This window comes from Haemaphysalis longicornis, unplaced genomic scaffold, assembly GCF_048455015.1.
Source record: "Haemaphysalis longicornis isolate Haplotype H1 unplaced genomic scaffold, Haemaphysalis longicornis Haplotype H1 scaffold_2, whole genome shotgun sequence".
Classification (NCBI taxonomy): domain Eukaryota; kingdom Metazoa; phylum Arthropoda; class Arachnida; order Ixodida; family Ixodidae; genus Haemaphysalis; species Haemaphysalis longicornis.
Genome location: NW_027526295.1, coordinates 135,651,557 through 135,668,850, shown reverse-complemented (window position 1 = coordinate 135,668,850; position 17,294 = coordinate 135,651,557). Strand labels below are relative to the sequence as shown.

General features: G+C 44.4%; 1 protein-coding gene across 1 annotated transcript in view; it reads right to left on the bottom strand.

Annotated features, from left to right (window-relative positions):
* LOC144167410 (uncharacterized) overlaps positions 1 to 11,732 on the bottom strand; it is a 31,450-nt gene extending 19,718 nt beyond the window's left edge. The window contains exons 1-3 of the mRNA XM_077696680.1: positions 11,596 to 11,732; positions 9,712 to 9,812; positions 125 to 187 (exon numbers count right to left, since the gene is read on the bottom strand). Of these exons, the coding sequence (XP_077552806.1) occupies positions 125 to 187; positions 9,712 to 9,812; positions 11,596 to 11,698 (267 nt within the window). The 5' untranslated portion in view covers positions 11,699 to 11,732. The remainder of the gene's footprint in view (positions 1 to 124; positions 188 to 9,711; positions 9,813 to 11,595) is intronic.
* Between the last annotated feature and the right edge of the window lie 5,562 nt (positions 11,733 to 17,294).

Here is a 17,294-nt window from a genome sequence, read left to right as displayed (position 1 = left end):
CGGATGGTATTGCACACTAACAGAACGTAATATAAACGTGGAAACTTTATTTCCGAGAGGGTAGCAGTGTACTGTGGAAGCTAAACCTTGTAACAGTAACATAATCTAATTTCAGACCACTCACATTTGTTCTCTCTTCAGCCACGCTGTAGCAAAATCGATACCCAAGGCAAAAACGGTTGGCTTCCTAAAAGTTGAAGTGAAGGGTTATCAGTATTTCTGCAACAGGCAGACACACAAGGTATTTCGCATGTCGGTCATTATGCTTGCACGAACTTAAGAAGAAGAGATATTTTGTTACAAAAAAGTTCACCCTAACAAGTAACCTAGGGCGGGCTAGCTGGTACACGATGACACTTGGAGAAAGCAGCTGCACAGACTGACAAGTATTTTCGCTATAGAACAACGAGGAATAAGTACTAGCACTCGAAAAGGAGAGAAAAGACTAGAAAAACAAAGAGTTAACTGAACGAAAATCGGCCGCATTTAAATCAGCTAACATATTCTCAGGGAATTTGCGTCCCTCTTAATAATCAACTTTTTGGGAGATATGCTCACGCACTGCACTGTACAGTGTTTATCATGAACGCGTGGCCAATATCCTTCGTGCGCTGCTCTGCAATAGCGCTTCATGATGATGCGTCATCAGACGGTAGTGAGCAGAGGCATTTTTCACACTCATGAGCCAAATTGCTGCCAGTGCCGGTCCGCACAGACTTCGCGTGTTCTCTGACCGCAGCTTTGAGTCAGATGCCCGCAAGCTCTATATAACATCTGTAACACGGCAATTTCGTCTCATACAGGGTGTTTTTGAAACAGTTAACGTATTCTTCCACTTTATTTTCGGTTCTTTATCCCGCAGTCACCCAACTGCATATGAAGCGAAATGTTCTAGGGCCAAAAAGCAGAACACGTTCCCCACGCGACCTCCAGTTCTCTCGGTCCTATGCCAAACACGGTGGGCACATGTTGCGGCCACAACTTTGAATACCGCATCATGTCCTCATGTTCTTGGGACGCCTTGCTTGTGCGCCTGTGTCATGGCCTGAATCAGCGAGCCCCTGTCTTTCAGCGCGTTATCCAGCTCGCACGAAAAGGCTGCACCTTTCAGCCTTCAATCCTTCAAGTTTCTTTGTCACAGCACATTTATAAAAATAAGTAGCCGGATAGTGCAGGGAAAAAGTATTTGTTGACAGTTGGCAGAGGCCTGCACACCTCGTACATTGCGAGAACGAAAAGCAGCAAGTGGTATGTTGTAGCATCCTATGTTGAACCAAACAAAACATTGCAATTATTAAAACATTGACGAACCACACTTGATGCAACAGAAAAAAGAAAGAAAAATAAATCAAAACAAAGAAAACAGAACCGGAAAAAATAAAAACAAGAAAAAATTTCGACGTCAAAACAACAGGCATACGCGGCATAGCCTGCTGTAAGATTACAGTGGAACCCCGATGATGCGTCCCCCTGTCTTACGACGACCGGGTTCTTACGGCGTAACACCGCGGTCCCGGCAAACTCCCCATAGAAACAATGTATTCAAAATCCCGCAAATACGACGCTTTGGTGCACGTAGTCCGCTTCATACAACGCATCGAGGTGAGGATAAACCCGCGTTTTTCTCATATTTTACACCACTTCACAGCCTCGTCCCGTTCTTCCGTTATTCTTAACCTTCGTTTGACGCTGCCTGATGTGCGAAGGCCCGTAGGGAAGCAGAGGCCAGCAAGCAGGCGGGTACTGGTCGGCGGGAGTCAACCGACGCGCCAACCGCGAGAAGTCAAACTCTAGACAAGTGGCGCGGAGGACCCCCAATTTGAAGCTACCATCAAGCCGACGAACGTAAAAACACATACGACGCAACCCAACTTACGCTTTCTTCGCCTGGTTCATTTAAGTTACTCTCTTTTGCGACGCGCTCTCGCCACCTCTTTCTGCTCCGCTTATCAGTCTCCTCTAAAGCCACGTTGTCGCTCAGCTCCTGTCTCGTACTCCGCTGTCTCGTACTATTGTTCGCTTCTCTTGGTCTTGGCAGTTCCAACTATCGCCTTTTCCCCTATCACGTTGGCCTTATCCCGCATGCGCGAGGCGTGGAGTTGGCGGGCTATAAATAGAGTCGGACAGCACGGGGGTAGCGTAGCACGCGGTGCATGGCTGGCGGGCTGGCGTAGACGCCGCGGAGGGCAGGAGGGGGTAACCAAACAGGGGTTTTATTTTTAGAAACAACAAATTTCAGTTGAGTGGTTAGGAAATTACGCGGGAATGCGCTAAATATAGTACCTTAAATAGGTTCTTAGCCCACCTGTCACGTGAGGCCGTCTATTAGGTTGACATTTACCCGTATCTCTATCGTACGACGCGTCCGCGCGATCCCATGAAAGTCGTATTATCAGGATCGAACTCTATTATTGTCCTCACGAGCAGAGCGTGCTTGGCAGAATGTGCATTACCATTTTCCCAACGTGATTAGTACGTGTTCAGGCTAGTTTACAGGTACGTTTACCCCTCTTGCGTATGCTTTATCTAGAGATGTATGGGCCGGATAATTCTGTATGTATGCTACGTGCCTCTTACACCAGCGGGATAACTTGACATGAGAATGGTTTGGTGCGGTCACCAGCCTATGTACGTCCATTGCAGGGCACAGGCCTCTCCCAGTAATCTCCATTTACCCCGGTCCTGTGCCAACTGTGACCAAATTATCCCTGCAAACTTCTTCATGTCATCTGCCCATCTAACTTTCTCCCGCCACCTGCAACGCTTGTCTTCTTTAGGGATCCACTCTTTCACCCTTAATGACTAAAGGTCATCTGCCTTCGCATTACATGCCCTGCCCAGGCCCGTTTCTTCTTAATTTCTACTAATATGTCCTTAACACGCGTTTGTTCCCTGACCCACACCACTCTATTCTTGTCCCTTAATGTTACACTGATCATCTTCCGCTCCATTTCCCGCTGAGTCGTTCTCAATTTAAGTTGAACCCTCTTAGTGAGCCTCGAAGTTTCTGCCCCGTAGATGAGTACCGGTAAGATGCAGCTGTCATACACTTTCTTCTTCAGGGACAATGGTAGGCTGCCATTCATTATCTGGGAATGTCTGCCGTAGGCACTCCACCCCATTCTTATCCTTCTAATTATCTCTGCCTTGTGGTTTGGATCCGGGGTCACAAGTTGGCCTTAGTAGATATATTCGCTTACCACTTCCTCTACCTCGCCATCCACCAAAAACCACTGTGCTGGCCCGAGGTTATTGATCATTACTTAAGTTTTATGCAGATTAATTTTCAGGCCCACAGTTCTACTCTTTTGGTCCAGTGCGGAAAGCATGCTTTGCAATTCGTCCCCCGAGTTAATTAGCAAGGCAATGTCATCAGCAAATCTGAGGTTACTGAGGTATTCTCTGTTAACCCTTACTCCCACCTATTTCCAATCCAACGTTCTTAATAGTTCTAGTAAACATGCTGTGAATAACAATGGAGGAATTGTGTCTCCTTGTCGGACGCCCCTCCATATAGGTATTTTACTGCTTTCCTTATGGAGGATGATGGTAGCTCTGGACCCATCAATTTGTACGGGTGCATTATAAGTGTGCTAGTGCAGGAAGCATTCCATGTTTGTCAAGGATATGCGGAGTGACCGTCGTGACCACAAAAAGGGCTGAAATTGTGTGAAAAGCCTCTTCTGTGTTTTAGGAACTTTCATAAAATTAGCGTCAGGTGTGTTTCCTTATACGAAAAAAGAGTAGCTCAGATTGAGTAAAAGAATGAGATATAAACAACCAATTTATGCTTATTGGCACAAAACTTAAGCAAAAAGGCTAGTGCAGTGTACTCATTCCAAAGCAACTTTGTATGAATAAGAACACCACGGCTCTTCTTTAATGGGATCAGTTCTACGCAACAAGTTACCAAGTGTAAGGCACGCGCCCACGTTAATCGTAAACAAGTAGGCCTAAATAGCCCCACATTTTTGGAGCATCAAGTTAAATGAATATATTGTAATTCAGTTGTTTAGCAGCACCAGCGCAAGGTTTGCTATATTTATGAGCCTCGCTAATTCGTGTATTGAATAACACAGGGTAGTTCCATCAGCGTATGCAATGAAGTTTGTGTTTTTTGCAATGTTTGATACGTAATTTCCTATAGATATCGTAAGCATTTGTCGACCTTGAATTCAGACCTGAAAGCCACCACCCTCGATTGTTTTTGAAGTTTTAACTCGGCCGCAGACTGGTACGTTTGGGTCTCTGTAGGAAAGATAACGTTTTAAAACTGCCAGAAACTACCGTGGAAGGCACAATCAGCCATTTTTATGAGAGCTGTTGAATTATCTTGCGAGTGCTTTTGAGTAATCTATAGCACGCCAAAAAACTGTTCAACACACCATCAAGGCACGACCTCTCGAGTCCACTGGGAATTACCGACACAACCCGTGCTATTCTCCACCGGTTTTGAGTGGGCTGACAGAAACGCCCGAGGTCTCTTTTCTAAAAACCAACTTCGAGCAAAACCAGGAAGAGAAGTACTGCAGACGCACCATAATACCCACCGCCACCACGCTGCTCTCAAGGGCGAAACAGTATGACATCTTCTTGAATCTAAATAAGAGATACTATGCATTTACATTGCTTCTAAGAACGTAACCTCGTCCACCAAATATAAGAATCATTTTCCTGACATTTCGCCACCCTTCTCAGAATGGCGAGCCACATTACAAGCACTCATCTTTAGAAGGCACTAGTGAAATTCTTTTAAACTCCGCAGAATCCCGGAGGCGTGAAACAACTTAACTGTTGATCTGGCTGTGGCTAAGAAAACCACGTTTTTCTCTTGAATAGAAAGTGCATGTTTTGTTGCTTGAACAAAAAGCGGCTTATAAAAATCTAGGAATTCACAAAACCCCTCTACCGTCTTGGTAGAGCCACATCGAATACATATAACAAGGATAAACGCATGCTTTTCTCTTACGCAGGAAATTTTCCATGGCACCTTCGTCGCTAAATCTTTGGCTATATAAGACACCTGTGATTTTAAAACTCAAACAAGCCGCTTTATTAAAGAATGTGGGCCATGATCTCGTTTCAAACACTGTAAAATCGGTGCAGACAGCCACAGATGTGTTAGAACGCAACCGTACCGCCTGTATATTATCCTTTACACTATAGCTCAGTCAACTTGCCTCTTCTTTCTTTACGGAGGAATATTGTTTCTCCTCTGTTTGTTACCCGAAATTCACAATCACCTCACAAACCTTAAAATGCGAGCACTTTTCCGTGGCCTTATAGTTATCCTCACGTACAAAATACGGTTTGAAAGTAACTGTGCTTTTTGGTGTTACCCGTTCAAACTGCACTTTTATTGTGCGTTCGGTTAAGGAAACGAATGACCCGTAGCAATAAATTCGGACTCTTGAGGGTACCGCGCTCTTGGAACTGCTATAAGGAATTTTGTAATTTTTGAATGTTTTATTTTTGGATTTTCTGTAATATTGTGATGTTAGTAAGGACTTGTTCAATTTCCTTACTTTCGTTTTAATTCTGAGTGTAGCGCTGTGATGGAACGTTTTATGGTCGAACATGATGTGATATCACAGAAACCACACCTAGGGGTATGTTTTAATATAATAGTTTATCATGGGTGCATTGATGTAATATACGTTAAGCAGCAATTGACCACGAATGGACCAGGGGTACACCTCTACTCGAAAGAACAGAATCGCCATCGTGTCAAAGCACGAGCTATGCACGGTATACCGCTCTGATCTTTGAGTCGGTCTTATCCTTGGGTCAACAGGTGTTTGATTTCTGGGATACTCCACATAGTTGCAACATGTTTTACACGCCACACTGGGGCTTTAAAACACTATCTCGCCCTATTTCATATTTACAAAAGATTGAAAGGAATCTGCAATCCGTCTGCCTAATACGTTCACCCTTGTCATCGGGCGTGGAAGAATTGTACAACCTATAGTAATTCACCAAGGTGAAGCGCCGCCACTGTGTCATTGGCAGTAGATACGCCTACCGGTTCTCCTTTCCTTGTATGGTTTTCACCTTAAAGTGGCTGTCGAATCTGTCTGTTGCTGCACTGAAGGAAAGCCGGCCAATACCGGCTACACCATTCTAATAACGACATCCCTGCGCTCGACGAACGCAACGACCAGGAAACAGAAAAAAAGAGTAATAGTCAAAGTTATATGATGGGCATACAGCAGCAATTTGTCGCTCAGGTAACTTGTGACCCCATATTTTAGGTACTGGATGTGTTTTTGAGTAGGTTCACAAAGCATTTCAGATTTAAAAACAAGTTGAAAAAAGTGTTGCACTCTATCATGAACTTCTCAGTACTCTCTCCTTTCCGCTAGTGTTAAACGCGTCGGCAACAGCGCTTTCTCGTATCTTTCGTTTGGATTAAGAACTTACTCAGTAGCACAAAGAAATACTCACAAGAGACAGGACACGGGACAGGCGCATTGTGGCGGCTGTTCCGTGTCCTCTTGCGTGTGTTTCTTTGCGTAACTCAGTATGTTCTTCGATCAAAAGCTACCCTCCCAGCAACAATTTTGTTTGGGTAATGTTATGCCTGGTTGTGCCCTTTGCGACATGCCCTTCTTTGTGGAGTATTCGTTTCGACATGGCCTGCCTTGGCGCGGTTTTACCGGTCGTGGTTGCTGAGTGACTAAGCCGTTGTGCCTCTGAGCACGAGGACGTGGGTTCGACTCCCGACCGCGGCGGAGCTTTTCTGACGGACAAGAAAAGCAAAAACATCTCGTGTGTCCGAGATTTCGGCGCACGTTAAATGTCTCCAGGTGGTTAAAATTATTCCAGAGGCCTCCACTGCGGCGCGGCTCATCGCCTGTGAATCTTCGGTGCGCAATCAACCCCACAATCAAACAATTTTGTGTTTGATGTACAGGACTATGCCCCTATTAGATATTCGCCCGTTCTCTTTTCAACTTCCTCTCTGTGACAAGAATCGTAATTTTGCTTTGCGACTGCGTTTTAAATCGGGTCAGGGCACGCTCTCATACCTCAGCACGCAGTCTCGGGCGCCTGTCAGTGGTATATAGCGCGCTAGGTATTGGCCGTTGGAGACTCCGGTGTCCGACGTGAAGACGCTGTGGAAACGTTTCAGTATTTCTAGTATTTGGAAACGCTTCAGTATTTGTAGTCAAGGAAGGAAAGTTATCTTCACCAGCCTGATGCTCTTTTAAGCTGAAGTCTTCGTGCCGAATATTGCTCGTCCTATCCCAATAAAGTTGAGACAATGTTCATATTCACCGTGAAAACAGCCTTGTTGAAGAGAAAACATGAATAATTGCTTAGATGTCAAATCAGAGATAAGCCAGCTTTAAAAAAATGACTGCAATGACTTAACGAGATGCATTCCAATAATAGGAAATTAGCTGTTATGTTTAATTTGCTTTATTGTTTCTGCAGCCTTCTGACTAAGCAATGTTTTTTTTGTAAATAATTGAAGTAGTCGGAGGGGAATATTAGAGGCAACTTGCTTATTCTACATAGATTCTAAGCAGAAGCGTATTCATGGCAAAACACCGTTGCTTGTCAAGGCTCTAATATATATCGAAACAAAGCGGTTATGACTGCAATGCTGTTTGAGCTGGCGTTTAGCCGGCGAAAGTGCGCAGGAATACCTCGCCTAGCGAAGACATTATTGCGCGCGCTGGCACCACTCGACCTTCCAGAAGACTCTGGCCATCGTTCGTGGCGTGACCGCTCACGTGCTCTTCAACTCCCCAGTTCACGTGCGTTCGCGGCTCAAGTGGAAAGCACAGGAAAGCTCGCACAAAGGCGCCGAGTGCCACGGGTTTCAGCGCGTGCTAACACGATCCACATTGGGAGAGATGTAAAAGCGTCTGAACAAAACCATCCTGGCAGTGAACTTTCAACGGAAAGTTTGTAAATTTATGGGAGGTACAACAGTCTGGTCTCCGAAGTACGGATACAGAGGGCGCCAGAAGAAGAGCGTCATTCCCAAAGAAGAGAAACCGCAGCGCAAAAGCCGCTGCGGAGCTCCTCGTGAACGGATGCGACGACTTCGGTACAATCCCAAATAAAGCGCCATTGAAGCGGCGGCAAAAATTCAGCTAGGGGTAGAATATCTTGAGTTACGAGCTCACATACATTGCACATGCCTTAATTACTGAGTGTTCATATCTCTTTGGGGGCCCAACGACGACACCACGCAGATACCTTGACCTAGTCACGGAGGATATACCCGCGGGAAACCTGCCCGAATCTCCAACCGTAACCGCGCATAAACATAGGCGAACCAAGAATAAGCAAGATGAGGCCGCCAGCACCCCTACTGTGAAGCTTTCTCATTTTTTAAAAACAGCCATTACGTATTCTGTCCTTAAAAAACATACATTTTTGAGATACTTTTTTATTACCCGATATCAGTGTGCCTCATTTCGGAATAGACAAAACGATTCCAGACGTCCTTCTCGCTTATATGTCCTTACCGCAATGCAGCTGCCTATAATGTTTCAATCACCAACGTTTTACTGAAAATGTAAGAGACCCCCAAATGAATAAAAGTGTCAGCCTTTTAATACTGCCGTGCTGTCTTCGTCGTTTAGCGAGATAATAAATAGGTCGTAAGACCCTATCTTTATTTGGTGTTATCTGGAGAATTCCTCCTACATTTTATGCAAGGAAATGTTTACCGACTGCGTGCCGCTCTCAGGCATGCGTTTTTTCAGCCAGAAAAAGCGAGTACATTATCCGTGTTTGGGGCGCTTTTATTTAGATGGGCTATGCCGCGAACGTTTTAAAGGTATTGACTGTAGTCCAAAGTTCGACGAAAACTCGTCCAATCAACCCCGCAGGCTCTTAATCGGACACATGGGCCCATGCCTACGACATACGCATGCGCTTTGCAACGTTCCACGCATATATAATTATGGCCGAGCCGCTTTTCGTTTCATACGTGAACAAGGGACCCGTACGGGCCCCGAAACATCATTGTTTTTACCTATTGTTTTTACTTTTCTGGCGAGTGTCAGTTTGTTCCCGGAAAAGGTATTGAGTGCTGTTTTTTTAATTCTAAATATACTAATTTTTTACATTTTAAATATAACTATTTATTTATTTATCTATTTATTTATTTATTTGTTTATTTATTTATTTATTTATGTATTTATTTATTTATTTATTTATTTATTTATTTATTCTTCTAATTCCCTTCAATACTTGTTTACTCTTGTTGTAGGACAGCTTAGCGCGTATGGTCTTTTCTTACTTCCCCTCGCTGTGGTCTGGCTATTTACAGAAAAACTGCTTTGCTTGTTATAGTCCGCGATAGCTGGAGTAAAATACTGTGAAAGATTTTCGACCTATACGATGTTACAATAAATGTGGTGGGATTATAAAATATGGTTCTGTACCTAATACAATGTCCCTGCGATACATATGTGGTGCAGGCTGGAAACCTCTTTCCCTCTCACAGTCATATAATACAATGAAATAAATAGTCTGTTCAAGTAATTCTACTGATCACCGATGGATGTATAGACCCAGCATGTTACAAAACGGTTGTGGTATTTGAACAAAAAGTGTAATTATTTACTGTCAACATATCATCCAAATGAGCTGAAATGAGCATTACAATGTGTAAAAAGAGTTTCTAACACCAAATGGAGCGATGCCTAATAACATTAGTTGCATAAATGTCACTTTGAACCTTACCTGTATAATGCCCGGTCTTACATTCAACTTAAGCATCTCATCCTTGCAAGAGAAAAACATGTAGGTTGCCATACGAGTCGCTTTTGCTGTTTCAACCGGGTCTGCAGAAAGAAAAATGTTAGCATGTAATTCAAATATTTCTACTTATGTATTAGGACAAACCTCACCAGGGTTTCAAAAACCCAACTCGGGGTAGCGGATCAATTACGCTGTTTTTTTTTTGCACTCTCATATATAAGAAGATAAAAATTAAACACACGAGATCTTTCTACACCTGATGTTCTCGCGTATACTGTAGTGAAACAGATGTCAACAATGAACCGTACGTTCAAGGCTCCAGTTAAACATCTCTTTGAGCCACTCCTAGGCTGTGTTGAGTAACGACTCCGTAATATTCACTTACCTGGTGGTTACATGCATCCGTAAATCTTGTTAGTATAGTCGCCTTATATATGCAGAGAAATTGTGTGTGCGTGTGTGTGTCTGTGTTTGTGTGTCTGTGTGGTCCCCGTGGGTGTATTGGCGTGCCTATAGGTGCGTACTTTTGAGCGGGTGGGACACTCTTTAGGCATGCCCCATTTCTTGTAATTGGCGCTTCGGTTTTGAAACGTCCTTGCATCGCCACAAATACAATTACGCAGTAGTAGTTCGAAAATAAACCACCATAATGGTACTATAGATGCCGCGAAGAATTTTAACTGGAATAATAGAAAACTCCCCTACGTCAAATATTATTTCTGAGCTTCAGAGGATATGTTCTTTGTGCCTCAGCGAGATGTATCTCCGCGGAATCATTTTTAGTGGGGACAGTGTTGTTTTTTTTCTGGGACAATTGCAAAGCCCACAATTTTTCCCTCACTATTTTTTTGCGGTTTCACTGTTATTTGAATCGGAACAGTACTGCTATTACCTGTTGTAATTGTGTTCCCTATAATAATCAGTGCTTGGAAGGTCAAAATACGGTACATGCCAGCATATCCATTGTGATGAAATAAAAGTTGGAAGTTCCCAATCGCCGGTTGTTATAAACACTTGTCCGGATATTTCCATTCAGGTGTACAATTTTACTGTGGGTGTATTTGGCGGTAAGCTGCTCCTTACTGAATTTCTAATTCATTTACTCTAAGGGAATTGCTTCTCAATTACGCAAGCATCCGGTAAGCGAAAGGGCGAGGTAGACCGGGAACTACCGCGTGTTTTCGCCTGAGGTGTACCACGTTCTTTTGGCATCTCGGGGACACAGCTTGTGTATGTTCAAGGATTTATTAGCGACTCCAGGTTTGCGGCACCCTTGATCGCCATTGCCGTTACGGACAAATCTGTCCGCCTAACCATGACGGGATGGCTGCAGACAACTGACTGTCAGAAACGTGGTATCTCAAATGCCATTACTTCATCGTATTAACATATGTCGTTATATCCGTACCTTGAAAACGCCGAGCAGTTTAAACGCACCGACGCTTCAAAATTGACGTAGAATGTTGTGAGATGGGAAGGCGTGTCCTAATGTTTAAAAATGGCACGGAAGACGGGACTAAGGTTGTAACAGGCGGCACAGGCCTTGACTAACAGCTCTGAGGATTTTAAGTTCTTTGGAATTACTTAGTGAGTGCACTTTGTCGTTTTGTTAATGCTACTGCCGCAGTTCAAATTTCAGATGGGCTTGTAAGCAAATGAGAGAACAGATCTGTATTCCTCCCTCAAATAACGTTACGGCCTTCATTATTTTCTCCTAGAATCGCCGCAATAATCATAATGTGATAACATTGTGCCATTTTCATCAACTGCAGTATATAAGGCAGTCCACAACCATTCGCAATGAATCCATCCAAGAAACAGGAGAATATTTTCTGTTAAGAGCAACAGAAACTTTTTGAAACTCACTCAACCGCTCGTAGCAGTAATTCATGGGCCTGGTTTCAAAAGGCACTTGACTGCCCGCCCACAGTGCGGCTGATAGAATAATCAGCAGCGTTACGAGCTTCATTCTGCAACTGCGCTGTTTCCGTTCATCGAATGAATGGTATCTCCAACTGGAGGGCCGAGTTCGCCACTTTTGTCCTTGAAGTTGATTCGAAAACGGAAGACATCTGAAGCAGTGCCACGAGTCCTTGCCCAGAAGCTATTTGTTTCCTCATTTTGCCATTAGCTCGACAAGCTGTGAAAAATCTACTCGTTCTTGTCAGAAAGTCGCTCCGACAGCGGGTTTTTAGCAGCCGTTTATGAATAATGATTGTGAGAAAGCGGGTCATATATACTTGTCTTGTCCAGCAGCTGCGAGACGCGAACCTAGACCTTCACTTGTCAAAACGTTCCGTTATCAGCCCCCCTTTTTTATAACGACTTCATGCAAACATTCCTGGGTCCTTGTGAATCCGTGTTGAACACTACAACAGCTTCATAACGTCACTGTCTAATTTTCGCTTAAGCTTGAGTGCTATTCGAGCCAACATTGCACTGGATCCGAAATAGTTCATTTCCATGGTTATCCTGCTCCTCGTACATCCTACCTTTAGCGTGGCCTTCTATTCTATTTGAGCACAAATGGTATTTTTTATAGATCCCCTCCGTGTACCTGTTATCCCACGCATGTAACCCGCGTCATTTCTTCTAGTGGTAATTCTTATTATTTACAATCAATGTGACCAAAAAATTTCCACCTTCAAGGCGGTAACAAGCTGTTGTCATGAATATTCGTTGTAGATAATAGAATAACGCAATTAACAACCATTACGACAACGGTAACACGAGGAAAACGAAACATTCATACGAAATCCAAATGTACACGTTTTCTATAATAACAAATGATAATTATGTGAAACCCACTTCGTGAATGTTTGATTTGATGTTTATATTTTCCCAGAGCATTTACTGCGCATAATTTGCTACAGTTGGCATTCCAATAGTAGTCGTGTTTTAACCGTCATCGCAACGGGTAAATAAATAAGGTGAGCCATGAGTTCTCACCCGATAGAACGGCGACACGCATTATGATATCGGCATGCGACCCACAAGAAGAAAGCTTAACGATTCTCATTGCCTGGATACCGGGCACTCTATAGATACACATGGCAACCTTCTGGCGCACGCTGCTGCCAGGGAACGACTTGAAGCCCCTCGCGCGGTTCCCAATGCCCCAACCAGATCTGACAAGTCGGATTGGCAACTTCGGCTTCGGCATTTGAGGAAGCTAAGCAGACAACGCATGCAATATGCGGCACCGGACGGAGTCCTCGACATTCTGAGCCTCTCTCAAGCTCGCGAACAAAGTCTACGCTAATGCGGCTTATACCGATCACGTTATAAACAAATGGACAGCTCCTGCAGCGTCCGGGCTCCACCACTGCGCGCACTTTGGTTGGGATGGCACGCCAAATTTATTTCATCTATTTTATTTGTTTCTTTCATCATTTATTTACTTATTTAAGCGCCTGTCCAGTTGTTAGTCTTTTGTCTGTCCCGTCCTTCGCGCTGTGATTAAGTATAAACACGTACCAACTCGCCCAACTTGCAACTGTCCTACATTTTGTTTCATCTAATCTGGCTCTGTCCCGCCTTCGACAGGAGCCGTGCGCTGCTTTTAGCTATTGGCCCGGTAACTACATCCGAATCCGAACACTTACGCCGTGTGCGGGAAGATCCACCAACCTTTGAACTGATTATCGAATGCGATCTTGGGAATTGTCTCTTCAAAACGGTGTAGCAGCTTTTACGACTACCCGCCACGGTGGCTCAGTGGCTAAGGCGTTGTGCAGCTGAGAACGAAGTCCCGGGTTCAATTCCCGGCCGTGGCGGCTGCTTTTCTGATGGATGCGAAAAGCAAAAACGCCGGTGTGTACGAGATTTCGGCGCACGTTAAAGATCACCAGGTGGTCAAAATTAATCCAGAGCCCTCCACTACGGCGCGCCTCATCACCGGCGTCGCGTCGGGGCGTTAAACCCCGCAATCAATCAGTTTGCCCGACTCCCCTAGAGTGCATCACACACGCTCCATCTGCCAGGATTAAGTCTGTGCGAAAAGTGAGAAGGAAAATAAAACGAGTGAAGTGTGAACCCCATATGAACAGCGACCCTCTGCATGAATATGTATAGAACTGTGCGCGAACAGTGAGAATTGGCTGAATTGCTCTTTCCACTACCTTTTTACCTCTCTCCCAACAAAGCATCTTTGCTTCTCACCTAAATAAAGCAATTATCTATGTGTGTACTCACGGCGTAACCCACAGGCTTCGAAAGCCAAGCGGTTTATATAGTCATGAGCGTTCGAAACTCGCGAACCACTGGCGCGTAATTGTGATAAATCTCCCCGTTGTTCAGCGCAAACAAAGAAAACTGTAAGTACATATGAGAAAAAATATACGTAATTCTTTTGAGGAAAGTATGCATAATTCCTAGCTAAATGAACTCGCGTTCATTTATTTAGGAACACTTGTTGGTTTGGATTTTACGATAGCAAGGGAAAAAATGTGGCAGTGCAACGCCGGCACGTGCGAAAGGAAAAGCAAGCCCAAAAAGAACAGGAATCCCGCTGGCGCCATGGTATTCTGGGGCCCTGGTATTCCGGTCCAAACCAATGGGTATACCATCTCTTCATTCCCTTTCAGTAAACTCTCAGTGAATCTTACTCAAGAAAAACATCACCCTCCATCCACCCTTTCTTCTTCTCCCTCTTTCTCACCCTCTCCCTATCTACCCCGCTCTCTCGCTTTCTGTTTGTCTTATAAAAAACTCAAATGTCAGTCCGGCCACCAGCATAAACACTTTTAAACTTTGACACTGTCGCGTTCTCTTTCAAACTGACCAACACCCCGAAGCCACAACTTTTCATGCCCTTATGTTAAGCCGCGCAAGTGCAGACTTCCTTTGTGTTTGTGTTGCCGTGGTGATTAAACCTATTGCGGCTAGCCTGTCGGCACTGCAATTCAGTAGCTGGGAAGCATAAATGGTAAATGCAGCAACTTCGTTCCAAAACACTCCCTCGACGCCGTACTAACGCTAGCGCACCATACAAGTTAAGACCTAAACGTAATGGTTAGCTGCAGCTTGTTTTGAACACGCGATTGCTATAATCAGTTATAGGAGAGCGTTTCGGGTATTTATTATGCACATACAAGTCTTATTTTATTTATTTACATGCAATATCAGCCTAGTCAGGTGCAACTGCTCAAATAAAAGCTGCCAGCAATAAGCCAATCCAGGTTTGTGCAAGTGGGTGCACTATTTCAATGAATCATAGTACCTATGTATGGCAGTGCTGTTACCCGTCAAAAACGACGCCTAAAAGCCCTGTGAAGCACCGCGATTCGAGCCGTCATTTGTTTATGATTTTGAAGGTGCAACGCTGTGTTTTTTGCCTGCTCAGGCATGCTCATAAAATTCCCGAACGAAGGCCACCATAGTTTTCTCGCGCTGATACCGCGGGATGTGACGCCAACGGCAAAGTAAGTAAAAGATGAATATCACTAATAACAACAACCAATAATTCCAGGCCATCTCCACTTACCTGAAACGTGGGGAAGGGCGAAGCATGCAGTGGACAAAACTATTCTTGGCGCCTTGGCGTTTTCGCCAACGGAGATGAAACCGTTGGGGGGTAGAGGTATACAGCTTTGCTATAAAATACTCTTGTCTTTCAAGCCTGAAGCTCTCTAGCGCGAGGCGTAAACGAATGTCCCGGTGTTTTCTTATAACGCGTTACGAAGCGCTCCAGCGCATGGTGTAAACGAGTGTTCCGGGGTTGTTTTTTTTTTTTAGTACTCGTTACGTTACACCGCAGAGCGTAAACGAGGTTCACGCTGTTTTAGTGCCCTGACTACATGCAACGACGATTACAACGACGATAGGAGACGCCAACAGCCCCAGCCACTAAGGGGCTCGGCCATAAAAGACGAGCAGCGTTCGGACAAGCACTAGTCTCCTTGGCCTTACTGATCGGAACACACCTCGACACCGGCACCAATTCCACATGTTCCCTACTGTGCCAGGTCAGCTTTAAAAATCTGGGCACAGTAGGATGCAACACTAGGTATATGACTCTACCTCTGGGATGGAGTGCCGTCAGACGACGCTTGAAATGATGCGCCAATACAATTCGGCTTCTGTATGCCTTTCAACTTTTTCTTTACAGTTAAACCATGTTCCTTTCATTTTTTAGCCCAGACGTTTACGATTCGATCACAGGCTATTTACCTTTGTCGCTATTACATACTATTGAAAGAAACCCGTTCCATAAATAACGATTCCTATTCTGATTTTTAATGGGCGTACCACATCTTGTCATAAAACTTTCGTTCGTTAGGTGGTCAAACGACGGGTAAACAACGTTTCGTCGAGTAAGTGTTTATTTTCTTGTCTTGGCATTTGGGTTGTTTTGTGGACAAAACACCTGTAATCGGCAAAACTTTGTGCACAAACAAACACGTCCTAATACTCCAACTTTGTGAACAGCTACTGTTGGTGACCGATGAAGATAAAGCCTAAAATAGATTTCCCTTTGCTCCAAACCTCCCAACATTATTACAAAGGGAGAGGGAAAAAATCAATGTAAGTAGAAAACGGCGATGGTATCTGTCAGGCAGCAAACGTTTAAGATTCAAATGACTCACTCAGTCGCGCGTAGCAATGATCCATTGGCGGTGTTTCAAAAGCTGCGGGTCACTTTACCGACAAAAGAAGGTTTACAAGGGGCGATTGCAAACGTTGTGTTCAGGTCCTCTATGTTGTAGGGCAGCACGTTTATCGTTAGAGGTATATGGTCAGCAATTAACTGCTGTACCTTATCACTATCAGGTGCTATCTGTACCAGATTATTGTGTACCCCAAAGAATTGATTGTAGCGTAATTCCCTTTAGTTGTTATTTCTTTCTTAAAGAAAAATATCACGTGTATATTATCTGTTCCTATTTATTGCCCGTTCAGTGACAATAAATTTAATTGTTAGTCATCGCTCTGTCTGTGAACCCTTTCTTTAGCCCCCTTTCCCCGCTGTTTTACAACTCAGTTATGTACCAACTGGCCCGCCTTCAATCCGTGTTGATCTCTGCATCCCAACTCGTGGAGACCACAAGTTTGCCACTGTTTTATCCTTTCATACGCATCTTCAAAGCACCCCAACATTTACTTGGGCCTCGACTGAGGTGGCCACTTTCGACGCGTGGGCTATGTCACGAGAAGACGAAGAGGGCAGTTGGGCATACCGCTCTTGGCTCGACGATCAACGACGAAGAAGCTGTGTGTCGATCGCGCAGCCTCCGCGGACGCTCCATTATAGCCACCCTGAAAATAATGTAAATGGATCATCTAGTCCTTTAAATAGATGACTTATTTTACCGCTGCGTAACAGCATGAAACCCATACTTGGGATCTTAGCCGCATAAGATTTCGTTACAATGCACGGGATCGTACTAATAAACACATCTGCTGTAAACTACGTACTAGGAAGCCAGTGCTGAAAGCTACGGTTTTAATGGAGGAAACACCCGGCGGGGATCCCATTCCGCGAAACAGCGTATTTGGCCGATAGTTATAATGACTTGAAGCGTTCTTTTCACTTGGATAATAAATGTACCCGTAACATGCCGCTG